This window comes from Chiloscyllium plagiosum, unplaced genomic scaffold (genome assembly GCF_037043375.1).
Source record: "Chiloscyllium plagiosum isolate Xiang-an unplaced genomic scaffold, Cpla_swu_hap1 HiC_scaffold_6, whole genome shotgun sequence".
NCBI lineage: Eukaryota > Metazoa > Chordata > Chondrichthyes > Orectolobiformes > Hemiscylliidae > Chiloscyllium > Chiloscyllium plagiosum.
Window position 1 is genome coordinate 93,188,664 of NW_028270144.1, and position 20,614 is coordinate 93,209,277.

A 20,614-nucleotide genomic window follows, 5' to 3' on the forward strand; every position below is an offset into this window, starting at 1 on the left:
TGTTTCCTCATGTTTGGCAATCGAGAAAGGAGGTCATATATTTAAGATAAGGGGTAGCAGATTTAAAATACAGATGAGGAGAAATTACTTCTCTCTAAATGGTCATGTATCTGGGGAATTTACTATCCTAGAGTGTGATGGATACTGGTACATTGAAAAATTTAGACAGATTTTTAATTATTAATGGGGTGAAAGCTTATGCAGAGGAGGCATGAAAGTGGAGTTCAGGCCGAGATAAGACTAGCCATGATTGCATCAAATGGCAAAGTAGGCTTTAGGGGCTGAATTGCCTACCCCTGCTCCTAGTTCTTACAGAGCATGATGTATTAGTTGTAATTTTTCAAAAATTATTGTATTCCAGAAAAAAAAAGAGGATTGGAAAACTACTAATGTGACACGACTATTCAAAAAGGATGGAGGCAAAAAAACAGGTAACTATAGGCTGATTAGCCTAATATTTGTTGCTGGAAACGTACTGGAATCAACTATCAAGGAACTAATAGCAGAACATTTGGAAAATCATAATCTAGTCAAGCAGAGTTAGCACATCTTCATAAAAAAGAAATTGTGTCTGACTAATTTATTACAGTTTTTCATGGAAGTCTCAATCAGGGTGGACAGAGGTTAACCAATAAATGTGTTGTATTTTGACTCTCAGAAGGCATTCAACAACATATCTCATAAAAGGTTAAGTCAGAAGATGAGAGCTCACAGTGTTGGAGGTAGTGTATTGGCATGGATAGAGAATTAGCTCTGGGGCAGGAAACAGCAAATGGGGATAAGGGGCTTTTTCTCAGGTTGGCAATCAATCAGTGACCAGTAGGGTTCCACAGGGATCAGTGCCGGGACTGCAACAAGTTGCAAATGGAGTATGTTATAGGAAAACGCAAAGTTGTTCATTTTTGAATGGAGAACAAAAATAACAGATTACTTAAACAGAGAAAAACTATAGTAGAAAGCTGCAACAAAGGGTCTTACGGCTACTTGTGCACAAAACACAACACAGTTGTAGCAGGTAAATAGGAAAGCTAATGGAATGTTGGAGTGTAATGGAATGTTCAAGGGTATTGGAGTTTAAGAGTAAGAAAGTCTTAGTGCAACAGCACAAGGTTGGAGAGATCACATCTGGAATACTGACAGCAGTGCTGATCCACTTAAGATATAATTTCATTGGAAGCAGTTCAGAGAAGACACCCTTGGATTATCCCTAATATGGAGGGATTATTTTATAAACAAAGACTGAACAGGTTGAGACTCTACTCACTTGAGTTTAGAATAGGGAGAAGTGGTCTCACAAGAATGTATAAGATTCTTAAGAGGTTTGACAAATTTAATGCTGAGGATGTTCCCCCTCTGACCTTATGTTGGAGGGAAGGTCATTGATGAAGCAGCTGAAGATGGTTGGGCCTAGGACACTGTCCTAAGGAACTCCTGCAGAGATGTCCAAGAGCTGTTATAATTGATCTCCATTAACCATAACCATCTTCCTAAATAGTTTATGACAGCCATTCAGACTGACTTAGTACCAGCTTTGATCTATGATTTTTGCCAAACTAATTCATTTTAACCAATACAACAAATCCTTACAATTGGCTTACATATTTCAAATACTTAAAGAAGAAAAGAGGATTTCTTCTCATTGTTATCCTACTAATTTGCACTGAAAAAGTTGCATCACTACAAATGAACAAACCCATCATTGCGATAAAAGATATACAATATATTTAATTTGGGAATTTGAAATCTTAGAAGAGAGATGTATGGTTTCATTTCTTTGAAGATTATTTATTGTTAAAAGGTCATAACGTTATTTGGAAAATTAACGAAATATATCTTATCCAAAAAAGGCACGTGATATATTCAGGTGCCTAGCAGATTCTCACTAGTATTAATGGTCGAGACGATGATAGATCAGAAGCCACTAGTTAAGACTCCTGACTTCAGTTCGGAAGGAAGAACAGTTTCATCCTAGCAGGAGTATAAAATTCTCAGTTCAAGGGAATCGGTACCTGGCAGAATGGTGTCAGTTTAAGAGACTTTCAAACTGAGAACTTTGTATGGGAGTCTTTGAGGTATTAGAACTAGGGGGTTTATACTATTGAAATTGAAAAATGGTTCACATCAACAGACTTGCCGACAACCATATCACAATTCAAGGACGAAAGTTGCTAAGAATTTAAGTAAGAAATTAAAGAGCCGAAATAGGACTGATATTAGTCTTGGATTGAGTATCTGTAAAAGATAGTGTTGGGAAATATGATAAAACTTGTTTTATTCTTTGTCTAAACGGTCTTAATATATTTAGCAATATTAGTTTACTTTTTGTGTGTTGGAATCATAACATCAGGCATTACTAGTAAATTGTTAACTTCATTAATCATCATCTACAGCAAAGCATTTGACAAGATGGGGAAAGGGATGTTTTGTTAAATTGTGTTCTCATCTTAAAATACTTAATCAAGTGCTAGTAAGAACATTCATTTAGTAAAAGCATCCTATTTCGCTATGCACACCTAAAACATCAAAAACTCACATTTCTGTGCAATCAAATTAGTGGCATAAAACATTCTAAGCCAACCTAGCTGACTCAAACCTGAATTCCTGACCCACATCTTTTCCATTACAACGACAACCTACTTTAGTCTACTTTCACTTTCACCTCCACCTCCACGACATTGCCCATATCTGATGCTGAAACTCTCATTCAAATGTTTGTCACCAAAAGGGATAAATGCTCCTTAAATCCCTATCCTCCATTAATTCTAGCATTATAAATTCTCCTGTCCTTGTCTTATTCTACACCAAGTTTCACTTGTCTGTCAGCTAATTTTCACTGACCTACATTGGCACTTCATCCCTTAATACTTCCCCACTCACCAGTTTTCCTCTAACCCTGGCCTTCAATCAAACTTAGAAGAATATGGGAAGATCTGATTGAAACTGACAACACAGAGGTGCCTGGCTAGGGTGGCTGTAGGGAAGATGTTTCCACCAGTAGGAGACTAGGGCCTGAAGAATGAAAGGGCAACCCTTTAGAATGGAGCTGAGGTGGAATTTCGTCAACGAGAGGGGGGTGAATCTGTGGCACTCACTGCCACAAAAAGCAGTGGAGGCCGTCATTGAGAGTATTTAAGACAGAGATAGCAAGGTTTTTGATTAGTGAGGGGACCAAAGATTATGGGGACGAGACAAAACAACAGGGTTAAGAAACACATCAGCCATGATCGAATGGAGGAACAGATTCATTGGCCTGAATCTCTTATGGCCTTCTTCATTCCTTCTTCAGCTTGATGACAGATCTTTCTTCCTACCTCTGAATTAACAGCACAACATAAATGAGAGCTATTCCTTTTCTTCACAGGAGAAATAAAGCACTGAAGCAAAGAATGACTGAGAAAATTAATCTTAAGGAGGTTTTTAAAAGAATAATAAAAAAAAATCAAAACTCATTAAGGAACAATGACAATGACATTCAGGTGGTTGAAAGACACTGCAATTAATGGTGAGATTAAGGAGAAGATGAATATGAAGACGACCAGAGTTGGACAACAATGGAAGATTCAGCCTGGAGTACAGTGCAAGAATTTAGGTTGACACTAGAAGAGTTTGAAGTAAACAAGACTTCGGTGAAGATCACTAAACCCAGGGTGCTCGGTAAGCAAGACCTGATTCAGATCAACCAGTTGAGTTTTAGATGAGCTGGGAATGTGTGGATAATAAGATTGGAGCTAACAAGAAAATAAATTGGGTACTTAATAAACAACCTGGGCAAGGTGAAGCAGTAAATGTTATCCTTCATAAAATCATAGACTAGCTACTGGCAGATTGTTGGGTTTGAAACGAGTTGTCCTGGGTCAGATAGGACATGTGGTATCATGGTGCTCCATTTCACATGAACCTATATGATGGAAGGGATAACAGAGTCAGTAGTGGGAAACAAAATATTATTTTTCTTGATATTCAGTTTGAGAATGCTTTAATCTATCACGATTTAATGTTGTTTGAGCAGCTTTAAAAAGTGGTGGTGGTTTCGGTTTGAGGAAAATGGTAGCTTCTACAGTTCACTTCATTTCCTCTCTGGAAGACTGTGGCAATGGTCGTATCCTTGAGATCAACAATGATTTTGTCTTAATCTCAGATTTTCAGGAATAGTCGATAGCAATGATGGGCAACTTCTGCTCCTCCAAGTTTCAAAATCTCCCTGGAATCCCATCTACTCTTGCAACTTTTCCATTCCTCATGTTTAATGGTGGTTTTTCCATTCTTAATGTGTCTAATGGTGGCTACAATGTCTTCCAGACTAGATGAGAGTCCAAGATCATCTTTGGAGAGTTGGTGAGATTTCCTCAAATGCATTCTTGTCAATATTTTTCTCATGGTTTAGGATTTCTGTGAAGTGTTTTCTCCATCAGATGTTCCATCCTTGCTCTGTACGAATTTGAGAGCAAGGGGGTTATTGGCTTGGCACTGAAGAAACCCAAGGTGTCAAGCTTGTCAGCAAGAAGCTGCAGCTCCTTTGTTTTCTCAGTCTACCATTGATATTTGATTTCCCTGTTCTCCTTTGTAACTCTGCCTTTGCTATTTGAGTTCTCCTCTTTGCCCCACTTATGATGATTTGCCAGGCATAGAGAACTTTCCTCTTGTTGAGGAGGTCTTCAATGATGATGTCATTCTTGTTGCACTAGTGTTTGTGTTTTCTAGTCCTTCACAACATGAGATAATGACTGTTTTTAGCTCTTTTCAGATTTCTTCCATTCCAGTAAGATTTTGGTGAAGACATCGTTGGACAGTTACTAATCTGCTCAGCTCTTGAAGCCACTCAACATTCAGTTTTTTTTTCTGAGCTATTTCTTCGTCTTCAGCTGTTGCTTGTGGCATTTGCTGGACATTGAAGAGTGGATGAGCTAGTAGTTTGTCCATCACTCTGCTGCACAGATGAAGAAGGGCATATGCCCGAAACGTTGATTCTCCTGCTCCTCAGATGCTGCCTGGCCTGCTATGTTTTTCCAACACCACATTTTTCAACTCTGGTCTCCAGTATCTGCAGTCCTCACTTTCTCCTGCACAGATCATTGCTTTGGTAATGAGGACATCCTTTTGGTCTCAGGATGAATCGATGACGTGGTCAATCATGGAGGTAAAAACAATGACTGCAGATGCCATAGATGCCTTCCAAGAAGTCTTGAACTTGCCTTTTGGGTAGAATAGTGTGTTAGTGATGACCAGCTGATCTGAAATGCACTGACACATGATTTGGAAAGGACAAAGCTATTTGAGATCCTAGGATCCATAGACAAACTGGATGGACTTTGTCGAGAGTGTGATGCTGGAGGGGGGCACGGCAGGTTGGGCGGCAGCCGAGGAGAGGAAGAGTTGACATTTTGGGCATTGGGCCCTTCATCAGGTTGGTTTTTATTCTCTCTGCATCTCACTAGCTATTGGGAAACATGCATCGACTGAAAGGTCCACTAGCTGAAAAATCACATTGCTCAGCCATATGAAGACCTGTGACGGAAACTCATGACTTGAAGTAGACACTGTCCTTAAAGTGAGGGACAGCTGGAAATGATCAACTTCTGTACTTTAATATTGAATTATCAATTGTAGGAAGTAGTGGAAAAAATGATGCGGGGTCATTGGTTTCCCTTTCTCGGTAACAAAATTTCCAAGTTAGAAAATGTAATAACTATGAGCCCCTTTACTTTCAGAGCAATCACCTTACAAGCATTGTAAATAAAAATGTTATTTATTGTTCATTTTTCAGTTTGGAATTATGTTAATAGCAATACAAAAGGTTGCAACCTAGTTTTTGGTGCTTCACATCTGGGAATGAATAGTAGAAAAGTACCAATTTTAATCTTTTTTAAAAATTGGCAAAATCTAATTAGTGAGGAGATAAAAATATTATTGTTTAATAAAAGAAAGGTTATATCCTTAAATCCTGATTAAATGCAGTATGCCACTGGGAATATACACTAGTTCTTCTGCTACCCTGTAGCTGTACCAAATTAGATTGTTGAAATGTATTTGGTCAAATGCACTTAATGGTAAGGTGCTGGGGAGTGTTGTTGAACAAAAAGACCTTGCAGTGCAGGTTCATAGCTCCTTGAAAGTAGAGTCGCAGGTAGATAGGTTAGTGAAGAAGGCGTTTGGTATGCTTTCCTTTAATGGTCAGAGTATTGAGTATAGGAGTTGGGAGGTCATATTGCGGCTGTACAGGACAGTCGTTAGGCCACTTTTGGAATATTGCATGCAATTCTGGTCTCCTTCCTATCAGAAAGATGTTGTGAAACTTGAAAGGGTTCAGAAAAGATTTACAAAAATGTTGCCAGGGTTGAAGGATTTGAGCTATAGGGAGAAGTTGAATAGACTGGGGCTATTTTCCCTGGAGCGTAGAAGGCTGAAAGGTGACCTTATTTAGGTTTATGAAATCATAAGGGGCATGGATAGAATAAATGGACAAGGTCTTTTCCCTGGAGTGGGGAAATATATAATGGACCTAAGGGACAACATTTTCACACAGAGGGTGGTACATGTATGGAATGAGCTGCCAAAGGAAGTGGTGAAGGCTAGTACAATTGCAACATTTAAAAGGCATCTGGATGGGTACAGAGGAAACTCGATTATCCGAATACCAATTATCCAAAAATCAGATTATCCAAAGGGGATCTCGAGGTCTCGATAGAAATATTACATCAAAGACGTGTTTCCAGCAGTGATCGCATCTTTTGTTCAGTGATTAAACAGGCACGTCTCCAAATGACTAACCTCCCGCCTTCTCTCTCCCCTGGAGCTCTACAGAGGGGTGCACCCCCCCCCCCCCCCCCGGAATAATCTCTCCAACATTGCCCTGTACAGGGAACCTGTCAAACATTTGCAGAAAAATGCTGTATGTGTGGCTGTGTGCTATTTGGAGACCAACCTCACAAAGGCAGCTGCAGCAACAACAGTCTTATTGTTGGTGTCCAGTCCGGCTGCCTCGGAGAGGGGCTGGGGGTGGACGGGGACGGGGGGGGGGGGTGGTCATAGGCTCGTGCGCTTTGTGCTGGGGGGCAGGGTTGGACGTGGTTGGGGGCAGGGTCCTGCGCACTGTGTGCTGCTGCAGTCTCCTGAACGGGTAGCAGACTTTAAAACTCCAAGCCCCAGAGGAAAGGTTGTTAATGGATTTTCCGAATAATCGATTATCCGAACGAAATAGTGCCCACCCATCTTATTCGGATAATCACGTTTCCACTGTATATGAATAGAAAGGGTTTGGAGGGATATCGGGCTGGGTGCCGGCAAGCGAGAATAGGTTAGGTTGGGATATCTGGATGAGTTGGACCGCAGGGTCTGTTTCCGTGCTGTACATCTCTATGACTCTAAGAGGCCTTTTTGCATATATCTTGAGGCCAGCTTCTATATAATGTTACCAGCATCTAGATAAAGGAAATAAAAGGAGGCTCAAAGTGAATTCTCAAGAGTCCAGAGATCACTGTGGAAGTGAAGTGAGAGATCATGTGTTCTGAAACCTGCTCAAACCATTAGGTACAGGTAAAAGCACACAGTGTGGTCCCATAAAAGGTGAAGCTGTAAAATAATAACTGGTAAATCATTTATTGCCCAATTCCTTTACTAATTTATTTAATTCATAGATATTTCTAATCAACCTGTTCAAACACGTCATTACACACTGCTGGGGCAGATGGCACTTGAACCTAGACCTTCTGGCTGAGATGTAAGGACACTACCACTGTACTACTAGAACATCTTCCGAATTTTACCATCTGCTGTGGTGGAATTTAAACCCATTGCTTACAACATTAGTCTATTTGTCCAGTGATGCACCCACTGCACCAATACCTCCCATTGATTTAGTTTATACACTTGTTCCCCAATTCTGCATGTCAAATGTGATCTTATTTCCCCATCTAGTTTTCTACACTCATCTTTACATTCAATTTAACTAATTTTACTTATTTCAGCACAAACCTACCAATATTGTTTAACATCATATTAAGCAACTGAAGTATTTTAATCAAGAGATATGTTATTTGATAAGGTACAAACATTAAAATTCAAAAATCATTTGGGAATAAACAATTTTCAAGTCAGTGCTTGAATAGTAGGAACTACAAACATTTCCTGATCTCCAAATATTTTGATTTTAAAATGTCTTCTTCACCTCACCTCCTTTAGTAAACAATAGTGAAATTGAGATTTAAAAAAAGCTAGCCAGCAAATGTGTAAACAAGTACCCCAAGAAAATATAGGGGTGTGTAGAAAATTTGATAGCCATACCTGCTGCCATTTCACTTTTAATGCTGGATCTCGGATTGACTGACTGTGTTTCTGAATCTGCTGGATTACCCCTTGGTAGTAAACCATTGAAGAATCATAGTTTCCTAAAAGGGCATATTCCCTCCCTTTTTTCACGTTATCATAAATTTCTGCTAAACTCATGTTGCTCCACGCTCCTGAAAGATGAAAATACTAGAGAATTGAACATGCTTTGGAATCCATGCATATGCATAAGAACATTTTTAAAAATACTTGCCCCACAAAGTTTAACAAAGTCTTGAATTTTAGTCACTGCCATCAGTTTAAAAGGTACTTTGTTTTAGAAATTACAAGATTAACTTGATTGATTTTAATTTACAATATTCAATTCATGACATTGATTAATTACAAGCAATAACCTGAGAAATGGAGATATTGATAGCAGTTGGGAGTCCCAGCCATCACTACAATGTCACCTGTTTGTAGGCAATCCAAAATTAATCACACCAAACTCTTCACTTCTCATAATCTACAGTCTTCCTCCCCTCCAAATATTTATCCAATTTTCTCTTAATAAATGCATTCGTGTTTCCTCAAAAAAGCATTCCATCCACCTCCCAACATTCTGTTTAAAAATATTTCTCTCTTCAGATCTCCATTTCCCCTTTTTAGTGGCAACTTTAAAATTGATAAGACATACTTCCTCCTTATTTCTACAAGAAAAGTTTTCCCTAGTCATTCTCTCAGGAACATTTCATAACTTCAAAATCCCTGAAGCCTTCTATTACCTTTACTGTGTCAGGATCAGTAAAAAATGCAGCAAAAAAAAAGTAGTTGAACCTACAAGATATGCTGTATCTCTGATCATATAAAGTGTCTGCTACCAATGATTAGAATCCATACTGTAGAACTTAGAAACACCAAGGAGCAGAAAGTGATCACGGGGCTTGTAAATAGACACCCAAACTGTAGTGGTAATATTGGGGAAGGCATTCAATGAAAAATTATAGATGAAAGCAATAAAGTTACAGCTGTAATTGTGGGTGACTTTAATCTGCACACAGAAGGGGCAAACCAAATCAATAACCATATCATAAAGGAGGAATTTGTGGAACGTTGTATGGGTTGGTTTTCTAGCTTCAACATATTGAGGAACCAATGACAGTAAAGGCCATTCTAGAATGGGTATTGTGTAATCATAAAGGAATAATTATCAATCTAGCAATGTAAGGCCCCTTGGATGGAGTGACCATAATATGACAGAATTCTTTGTTAGGTTAGAGTGTGGCATAGTTAGTTCTGAGACTAGGGCCCCAAGTCTAAACAAAGCTCACTAGGATGCTGTGTGACACAAGCTGGCTTGGGTAAATTGGGGAACATTACTTAAAGTGATGACATTGGATAGGCAATGGCAAACAGTTGAAGAGAATGGAGGAACTACGAAAATTGTTTATTCCTGGTGGCACAAAATTAAACTGTGAAAGGTAGCCCAATCATGGCTAAAAAAAAAGAAAATGAGGGTCATATAAGATCCAAGGAAGGGGCATACAAATTGGCCTAAAACAAAAGCAGAATTGAGGTTTGGGAGGAGTTTCATTTTCAGCAAAAGAGGTCAAATCAATTGAGTAAGAGGGTGAAAAGACAGTACAAAAGCTAGCTTTTGGGGAACATCCAAACGGATTACAAAAGCTAACCGCCAAACTTCAGGAAATACAGAGAAAGACAGAGTGAAGCCATGCAGGACATGAAAACATTAATGGGATTTTTAAAAATTGAGGTTGTCGATCATAGATCTGCATAGGGCGAAGGTTAAAGGGATTTGGTACGGGTTTTGGACCCCAAGCAGTATTTTGGATACCAAGTCTACAGATAGTGTAAAGTGAGAGACAAAAAAAACTGCAGAAGCTGTAATCCAAAGTAGACAAGCAGGAGGGTGGAAGAACACAGCAAGCCATGGTAATAGGGGACTCCATAGTGAGAGGAACTGAGCGGGGTTTTTGTGGCAGCAGGCGGGACTTAAGGATGGTGTGTTGCCTTCCTGGTGCGAGGGTTAAAGACATCACAGACAAAGTGCAGGAATCCTCAAGGATGAAGGTGAAGAGCCAGAGGTGATGGTACATGTCGGCACAAATGATGTTGGGAAGAAGAGGAGGAACATACTACAGCGGGGCTTCGGAGAACTAGGAAGAAGGCTGAAAAGCAGGATGTCCAAGGTGGTTATCTCCGGTTTGCTTCCAGTTCCTCGGGCTGGGGAGGCCAGAAACAGGGTGATAATGGACTTGAACGTGTGGCTGGGGAACTGGTGCAGGAAGCAAGGATTTAAATTCTTGGATCACTGGGGTATGTTTTGTGGCAAACATAAATTATACAAGAGAGACGGTTTGCACCTTAATAGGTTAGGGACCAGATTTCTGGCAGGCAGGTTTGCTACTGCAGCACAGCTACGTTTAAACTAAGTAGCGGGGGGAGGGGACAAACTGGATGTTTAAGAAAGAAATTAAGGGAAAGTTAGAACAAGGGAAGTCAAGAAAGACAACTGTATCAATGAGGCAGAAAACTCAAAAAGGGATCATGCTGTAAGGTTGAGTGAAATAGGAGTTGATGGGAAGGATGAGGGCAGTAACAAATCAAAAATACTATACATGAATGCACGAAGCATTAGAAATAAGATAGATGAGCTTGAGGCTCTTTTGGAAATTGGCAGATACGATATTGTGGGGATAACTGAGACGTGCCTTCAAGTGGACAGAGCCTGGGAAATGAATATTCAAGGCTACACATGCTATCGTAAGGACAGACCGACGGGCAGAGGGGGTGGGGTGGCCATGTTGGTAAGGGATGATATTCAGTCCCTAGCACGGAGGGGACCTAGAATCAGGGGATGTAGAGTCAGTGTGGATAGAGCTGAGAAATACTAAGGGTAAAAAGACCCTCTTGGGAGTTATCTACAGGCCCCAAACAGTAGTCTGGATGTCGGATGTAAGTTGAATCAGGAGCTGAAATTGGCCTGTCGCAAAGATGTTACTACAGTTGTTATGGGGGATTTCAACATGCAGGTAGACTGGGAGAATCAGGATGGTATTGGACCTCAAGAAAGAGACTTTGTGGAGTGCCTCCAAGATGGATTCTTAGAACAGCTGGTGCTGGAGCCTACCAGGGAGAAGACAATTCTGGATCTGGTATTGTGCAATGAACCAGAATTGATCAGGGACATCGAAGTGAAGGAGCCATTGGGAAGTCGTGAACATAATGCAATAAGCTTCAATCTGCAATTTGAGAGGGAGAGGGTACAATTGGAAGTGACAATATTTCCATTGAATAAAGAGAACTATGGAGCTATGAGGGAGGACCTGGCCAAAGTTCAATGGTACAATACCTTAGCAGGGATGACAGTGGAGGAACAATGGCGGATATTTCTGTGTATAATACAGAAGATGCAGGATCAGTTCATTCCAAAAAGGAAGAAAGATCCTAGGAGGCGGCATGGTGGCCGTGGCTGACGAGGGAAGTTAAGAAACATATAAAGTTAAAAGAGAAAAAGTATAACATAGCAAAGATAAGAGGGAAAACGGAGGACTGGGAAGCTTTTAAAGAACAGAAGATTACTAAGAAGGAAATACGCAGAGAAAAAAATGAGGTACTAAGGTAAACTGGCCAAAAATATAAAGGAGGATAGTAAAAGCTTTTTTAGGTATGTGAAAGGCAAAAAAATGGTTAAGACTAAAATTGGGCTCTTGAAGATAGAAACAGGGGAATATATTACAGGGAACAAAGAAATGGCAGAAGAATTGAATTGGTACTTCAGATCGGTGTTCACTGGGGAAGACACAAGCAATCTCCCTGAGGTAACAATGGCTGAAGGACCTGAACTTAAGCGAATTCATATTTGCCAGGGATTGGTGTTGGAGAGACTGTTAGGTCTGAAAGGTGATAAGTCCCCGGGGCCTGATGGTCTACATCCCAGGGTACTGAAGGAGGTGGCTCGAGAAAGCGTGGATGCGTTGGTGATTATTTTCCAGAGTTCGATAGATTCGGGATCAGTTACTGCGGATTGGAGGGTGGCTAATGTTGTACCACTTTTTAAGAAAGGTGGGAGAGAGAAAGCAGGAAATTATAGACCAGTTAGTCTGACCTCAGTGGTGGGAAAGATGCTGGAGTCTATTATAAAGGATGAAATTACGATACATCTGGATAGTAGTAACAGGATAGGTCAGAGTCAGCATGGATTTATGAAGGAAATCATACTTGACTAATCATCTGGAATTTTTTGAGGATGTAACTCTGAAGATGGACGAGGGAGATCCAGTAGATGTAGTGTATTTGGACTTTCAGAAAGCTTTTGATAAAGTCCTACATAGGAGGTCAGTGAGCAAAATTAGGGCGCATGGTATTGGAGGCAAAGTACTAACCTGGATTGAAAGCTGTTTGGCTGATAGGAAACAACGAGTAGTGATAAACGGCTCCATTTCGGAATGGCAGGCAGTGACCAGTGGGGTACCGCAGGGATCAGTGCTGGGACCGCAGCTTTTTACAATATATGTTAATGATATAGAAGATGGTATTAGTAATAACATTAGTAAATTTGCTGATGACACTAAGCTGGGTGGCAGGGTGAAATGTGAGGAGTATGTTAGGAGGTTACAGGGTGACCTGGACAAGTTAGGTGAGTGGTCAGATGCATGGCAGATGCAGTTTAATGTGGATAAATGTATGGTTATCCACTTTGGTGGCAAGAACAGGAAGGCAGATTACTACCTAAATGGAATCAATTTAGGTAAAGGGGCAGTACAAAGAGATCTGGGTGTTCTTGTACACCAGTCAATGAAGGTAAGCACACAGGTACAGCAGGTAGTGAAGGCGGCTAAAAGCATGCTGGCCTTCATAACAAGAGGGATTGAGTATAGATGCAAAGAGGTTCTTCTGCAGCTGTACAGGGCCCTGGTGAGACCACACCTGGAGTACTGTGTGCAGTTCTGGTCTCCAAATTTGAGGAAAGACATTCTGGCTATTGAGGGAGTGCAGCATAGGTTCACAAGGTCAATTCCTGGAATGGCAGGACTACCTTACGCTGAAAGACTGGAGCGACTGGGCTTGTATACCCTTGAGTTTAGAAGACTGAGAGGGGATCTGATTGAGACATATAAGATTATTAAAGGATTGGACACTCTGGAGGCAGGAAACATGTTTCCGCTGATGGGCGAGTGCCGAACCAGAGGACACAGCTTAAAAATAGACCATTTAGGACAGAGATGAGGAGAAACTTCTTCACCCAGAGAGTGGTGGCTGTGTGGAATGCTCTATCCCAGAGGGCAGTGGAGGTCCAGTCTCTGGATTCATTTAAGAAAGAGTTGGATAGAGCTCTCGAGGATAGTGGAATCAAGGGTTTTGGAGATAAGGCAGGAACAGGATACTAATTAAGGATGATCAGCCATGATCATATTGAATGGTGGTGCAGGCTCGAAGGGCAGAATGGCCTACTCCTGCACCTATTGTCTATACACCCCAAACATTAACTTCTCCTGGTGCTGCCTGGCTTGATGTGTTCTTTCTTCCAGCCTCCTGTTTGTCCATGGTCTGCTGGTTTGAACTGCATTCTTATCTCAAGTCCTTCATTCTGAAGACACGCATGTTATTCTGGATCAGTGGTGCTGGAAGAGCACAGCAGTTCAGGGCTTTTGCCCGAAACGTCGATTTCGCTGCTCGTTGGATGCTGCCGGAACTGCTGTGCTCTTCCAGCACCACTGATCCAGAATCTGGTTTCCAGCATCTGCAGTCATTGTTTTTACGCATGTTATTGTCATTTTCAAACAAACTTGGTGAATGCTCAGCCAAAAGGAGAGGGAAGCAGAGGAAATCACTATTTTCAAATACACCTGCAAGAGGAGAGGCGAATTTAAGAAACGTTGTTGCATCGGCTACACTGTGCACAGATTTCTAATAATCATCTCAGTTCTGCTTCCCGTGTTTTTCGGACTGGGAGCTAGCGAGTGCATTCTCGTCTCCCAGGACAACAGCACCTCGGCGTCTTCAAATACTAGGGAGGGGTGATCGCGAAAGCGTCAAGCCACGGTCAGCATGATACCAGACACCGGTTCCCTGCTTACACTTCACTGTGCCGAGATCGGGCTTCATTGCAAATCCCTGCCGTCAGAGTCTCACAACATCCCCCACCCTCACACACCCAAGTCCGTCCGTCCATCCTACCCATCCTCCCGCCGCTCAGTTTCGGCATCCGCCTGCTCCTCTCGGCCGGGACTGACCTGCAAGAGGGCGGCGATCGCTGGGCCTGGCCGGGCACAAGAAGAAAGCGCGACAAGGGTAGACCCAGGCCGGGAGAGGAGGAGCCTAGGAAGGCGGTGTGAGGGCGGGTTGTGGGCGGCCTTCCCCACCCACCGTGTTGTTGCCTTACCCGCGGGGCCGTGGATAGGTTGCAGCTCTCGGTCTCTGTCCCCGTCTCCGGGTCGGTGTTGCCGCCGATGCTGGTGCCGGTACCAACACTGTCGCTCACTATGCCCCAGGCCGGTGCTGGCGCCGCTGTTTCACTCCGCCCCCTCCCCCCAGGGCAGGCGGTTACCATTGACAGCACGAGCGCTGGAAGCCCGCAATACGTCACAATCACCCCGCGGCTGCAAACCGGCCAATCAGCCAGCGAGTTCCAAGGCGGTTTTTTTCGAAAATAGAAAAAGTCATTGCAGATTGTCACCATGGCCAGGGGAGAGACAGCAGGATGGATGGACTATGGGTCATAGGCATTGGTTGAGCAACTCACTCTCACTTCATCCCTTTTCTGTCTGTTTTTAATTTTCTTTTTTTTTAAACAGCAGGTCACCCCCTGCAATCCTGATGTTGCCTCTTCTCAGTGGAAATGTTATTTTTTTCTGATTGTTCTTTCTTGGGTGAGGAGCATCACTGATGAGCTCAACATTTACTGTGTGTCCCCACCTAACCTGGTAGTGGTGGTGATGGTGAAACATTGTGTGGCTTGCTGTGACATTTCAGGACAGAACAGTAAAGAGTGGTTTGAAGTCATATGTGACCAAGACCAGATAAGCATGGCAGACCTTCTTCCTGGAACTAGATGGATTCTTATGATGGTATGGTAGTTTCATGTGTTGTACAATATAGCAGTACTAAATTAATACTGGAGGCTCCATTAACAAATTTGATTGAGATTTTTGAAGAAGTAACAAATAGGATTGATGAGGACAGAGTGGTGGACGTAGACTATATGGACATCAGTAAGGCATTCAAAAAGATTCCCCATGGGAGACTGATTAGCAAGGTTAAATCTCATGGAATACAGGGAGAACTAGCCATTTGAATCCAGAACTGGCTTGAAGGTGGAAAACAGAGGATGGTTTGTCATGGGTCACTCTGTTTCCTTTCTTCCTGGCAGTGGAATATAAATAAAGATTTACACACTTGTTGTTCTTCACTGTGTCCGACACCTGCACACACACAACATGGGTGCTAGGGAAAAATAAGTGCTAACGCTGTTAGGCAGTAGTGTGAGTAAAACGAGAGAGGAAAAACAGGAGTGTCAGACATCCTGTTCACCCTGAGAGAAGACAAAACAAAAGACAGAGGGTAGTGGTGGTGGTGGAGGGCTGTTTTTCAGATTGGAGGCCTGTGACCAATGGAGTGCCACAAGGATTGGTGCTGGGTCCACTACTTTTCATCATTTATATAAATGATTTGGAGGAGGTATAGATTTTGTAGGAGCTATAGTTAGTACATTTGTCGAGGACACCAAAATTGGAAGTACAGTGGACAGCGAAGAATGTTATCTTGGATTATAATGGGATCTTGATCAGATGGGCCAACGGGCTGAGGAGTGTCAGCTGGAGTTTCGATAAATGCGAGGTGCTGCATTTTGGGAAAGCAAATCTTAGCAGGACTTATACACTTAATGTTAATGTCCTAGGGAGTGTTGCTGAACAAAGTGACCTTGGAGTGCAGGTTCATAGCTTCTTGAAAGTAGAGTCGCAAGTAGATATGATAGTGAAGAAGGCTTTTGGTCAGAGTATTGAGTATAGGAGTTGGGAGGTCATGTTGCGGCTGTACAGGATGTTGGTTGGGCCACTTTTGGAATATTGTGTGCATTTCTGGTCTCCTTCCTGTTGGAAGGATGTTGTGAAACTTGAAAGGGTTCAGAAAAGACTTATAATGATGTTGCCAGGTGTAGAGGATTTAAGCTACAGGGAGAGGTTGAATTGGCTGGGGCTGTTTTGCCTGCAGTATCAGAGGCTGAGGGGTGACCTTAAAGAGGGGCATGGATAGGATAAATAGACAAAGTCTTTTCCCTGGAGTTGGGGAGACCAGAACTAGAGGGCATAGGTTTAGGGTAAGAGGGGAAAGATATAAAAGAGACCTAAAGGGCAACATTTTCATACAGAGGGTAGTGCATGTATGGAATGAGCTGCCAGAGGAAGTGGTGGAGGCTGGTACAACTGCAACATTTAAAAGGCATCTGGATGGGTAAATGAATAGGAAGGGTTTGGAGGGATATGGGCCGGGTGCTGGCAGGTGGGACTAGATTAGGTTGGGATATCTGGTGGGCATGGACAAGTTGGACCGAAGGTCTGTTTCTTTGCTGTACATCTCTATGACTCTGTAAGTTCTGCCCAATCTAATGATCAGTCTTGGATGGAGTTAAAGCACTGCACTTTTGAAATTCATGGAATGCAAATCTGTACCTACAGGCAGCATTCCTGCTAAATTTTATTTCTTCTGTTTTGACCTCCAAGTCTGTGTGTGGCATCAACTTCCTGAACCAGAAATCAATGCTGCAAATAGTATCAGCATACCAATTGCTGAACATGGATTTACTGAGCAGCTGCACCATGACGTAGCTTAGAGAAAACATTGCCCTCAGGTATCATCTTAGCCAATGTAACAGTGTTTATTTTACTAGTGTAACCTTGTATCCTATTACTATTGTGCAATAAACTAAATCTTATTAAGGCAACAATCTCTTGTTGAGGGCTCCTGTTGCTTGTTCCTGTTCATTATAAACCAGATAGGACCTTAAACCTTGTCAAGGAAAGAGGATTGGTGGCAGAATCTGTCTACCCATTGGTAATCAATGGTGAGCATCACTGCTTAATACCACAAAGAATAACACTTAAAAAAATCTATTGAACCTAAAAGACAATGTTTCCAAAGGACCAAGTGAGCTTACAGCTTTAAAGATCTTACCACTTTATAAATAATGGTGCACAATCAGCAACCATTAGCACTTCAACAAGTCAGCAGGAACTCATGGAAAATTAAAAGGGGTAAAATAGCAGTCAATCTAAGTTAAAGCCTTCATTTAAGACCTGTTAAGATATGCAAAAAAAAACTAGTGTTGGCTCAAAAGAGTTTCAAGTCTCGTACACCTGACAATTATAAAATATACTTGGAATCAAGAGTATTCCCAGTAAGACATTTAGCTTGGCAGTGATTTCTGTGTGTAAAACTAAAATTCCTGCTAAGCAAGTTATAAATTAATGGTGCAAATAGGTATACATTTTTTTTTTAAAAGTTGTGCATAGAGCTCACAACATGCATTGCCACCACAGTGAGCAGACAAGGCACAGTCAAGATTAGAGTGGTGCTGGAAATGCACAGCAGGTCAGGCAGCATCTGAAGAGCAGGAAAATCAGCGTTTTGGGCAGGAGCCCTTCATCAGGATGATGAGACACAGGTCCAGTCGGGCAACAAAAAGCCATAGAATTAGAGTCATAGAGCTGTACAGCATAAAAAAAACAGACCCTTCAATCCAATTCATCCATGCCATCCAGATATTCTAAATAAATCTAGAAATTGTTGGAAAATCTCAGCAGATTTGCTAGCATCTGTGAAGAGAAATCAATGTTAATGTTTCAGGTCTGGTGAGGAACAGTCACCGGACCCAAAATGTTAACTCTGATTTCCCTTCACAGATACTGCCAGACCTGCAGAGATTTTCCAGCAATTTCTGTTTTTGCTTCTGATTTACAGCATCTGCAGTTCTGTCGGTTTTTATTAAATAAATCTAGTCCCATGTGCCAACATTTGGCCCATATCCCTCCTAACCCTTCCTATTCATTCACTCATTCCTGTTAAATATTGTATTGTACCAGCCTCCACCACTTCCTCTGGCAGCTCATTTCACACAAGCACCACCCGCTGTGTGAAAATGTTGCCCCTTAGGTCCCTTTTAAATCATTCCCCTCTCACCCTAAACCTATGCCCTCTAGTTCTGGATTCCCCAACCTGGGAGAACGACTTTGTCTATTGACCTAATCCATCCCTCATGATTTTATAAATCTCTATAAGGTCACCCCTCAGCCTCCGACGGTCCAGGGAAAATAGCCCCAGCCTATTCAGCCTCTCCCTATAACTCAAACCCTCCAACCCTGGTAACATTCTTGTAAATCTTTTCCAAACTCTTTCAAATTTCACAACATTCTTTCGATAGGAGGAAGACCAGAATTGCGCACAATATTCCAAAAGTGGCCTAACAAATGTCCTGTACAGCCGCAGCATGACCTCCCAACTTCTATGTTCAACACTCCTGACTCCAATGTTCAAATCATACGAAATGCTTTCTTCACTTTCCTATCTACATGAGACTCCACTTTCAAGGAATAATGAACATGCACTCCAAGGTCTCTTTGTTTAGCAACACTCCCCAGGACTTTACCATTAAGTGTATAAATCCTGGTCTAATTTGCTTTTCCAAAATGCAGCACCTCACATTTATCCAAATTAAATTCCAACTGCCATTTCTCAGCCCATTGGCCTATCTGCTCAAGATCACATTTACTCTGAGGTAACTTTCTTCACTGTCCATGACACATCCAGTTTTGGTGTCATCTGCAAACTTACTAATTATATTTCCTGTGTTCATATCCAAATCACATATAAATGACGTAAAGCAGTGGACCCAGCACCAATCCTTGTGGCACACCACTGGTCACAGGCCTCCAGTCTAAAAAGCTTTCATGACCACCTCTGTCATCGACCTTTGAGCCAGTTCTGTATCCAAATGACTTGGTCTCCGTATATTCCATGTGATCTAACCTTGCTAACCAATCCACCATGAGGGACCTTGTCAAACACCTTACTGAAGTTCATATAGATCACATCCACCATGCTGCCCTCATCAATCCTCTTCAGTACTTCTTCAAAAACCTCAGTCAAGTTAGTGTGACATGATTCCCTAAACACAAAGCCATGCTGACTATCCCTAATCAATCCGTGCCTTTCCAGATACATGTACATCCTGTCCCTCCAACAACTTGCCCACCACCGATGTCAGGCTCACCCGTCCATAGTTCCCTGGCTTTTCTTTACCATCTTTCTTAAATAGTGGCATCACGTTAGCCAACCTCAAGTCTTCTGGTACCTCACCTTAACAGGAACATGCTGTCTCTGGACTTTTTGTTATCTCATTTTTGAAGGCAACGAACTGTCATACAATGACAGCTGAAATATAAGAGGTGAGTTGTTGATATATTCCCCTCCCTGTCATTATGGATGAGGGAATATTGATATCAACTCAAGAACTTCTCTAATAAATGTAGCAATTTAACAATAATACAACAATAAAACAATACCAATTATGATAATTCTGTGTTCTGTGACACTTAGCATTTATCAATGTGAGGAACAACATTTTGTGTTATAGAGTCATAGAGATGTACAGCATGGAAACAGACCCTTCGGTCAAACTTGTCCATGCCAACCAGATATCCCAACCCAATCTAGTCCCACACAGCCCATCCCTCCAAACCCTTCCTATTCACATATCCACCCAGATGCCTTTTAAATGTTGCAATTGTACCAGCCTCAACTACTTCCTCTGACAGCTCATTCCATACACATACCACCCTCTGCGTGAAAATGTTGCCCCTTAGGTCTCTTCTATATCTTTCCCCTCTAACCCTAAATCTATGCTGTCTAGTTCTGGACACTCCTACGCCAGGGAAAAGACTTCGCCTATTTATCCTATCCATGCCCCTCATAATTTTGTAAACCTCATTTCAGTCTTAAATGGCAGACCCCTTATTTTAAAACTTTGTAGGATAGCTCTAGTCTTTTCCAGAAGGGATAACATCCTCTACGTATCCACCCTGTCAGGTTCACACAATGCATTTTACGAACCTCTTCTTCTAACCTCCAATGAATATACATAAAAACGGGCCCAATATCTCCAAACCTTCCTCGTGGACAATCCAGGAATCAGTCTTTGATGTTAACTTCAAAGCCAATTCGTAACTGGACAATTGTTAGAAATAGCCAGGTTTTGTGTCCCAAGAACCAACCCGTCTTTAAACTGAACTTTTAAAGAAAACAAGCTAATTACTGAAATGAAAGCATTCAAACT

The 20,614-nt window shown here is 41.8% G+C and overlaps 1 protein-coding gene across 2 annotated transcripts in view; it reads right to left on the reverse strand.

The window, feature by feature from the left end:
- katnal1 (katanin p60 subunit A-like 1) overlaps positions 1-14,782 on the reverse strand; it is a 40,832-nt gene extending 26,050 nt beyond the window's left edge. The window contains exons 1-2 of one of the 2 annotated variants that reach the window (XM_043692036.2): positions 14,669-14,782; positions 8,281-8,456 (exon numbers count right to left, since the gene is read on the reverse strand). In XM_043692036.2, coding sequence (XP_043547971.1) covers positions 8,281-8,442 — 162 coding nt within the window. In that variant the 5' untranslated portion in view covers positions 8,443-8,456; positions 14,669-14,782. The other variant, XM_043692035.2, reaches the window with a different exon arrangement.
- Positions 14,783-20,614: the final 5,832 nt, after the last annotated feature.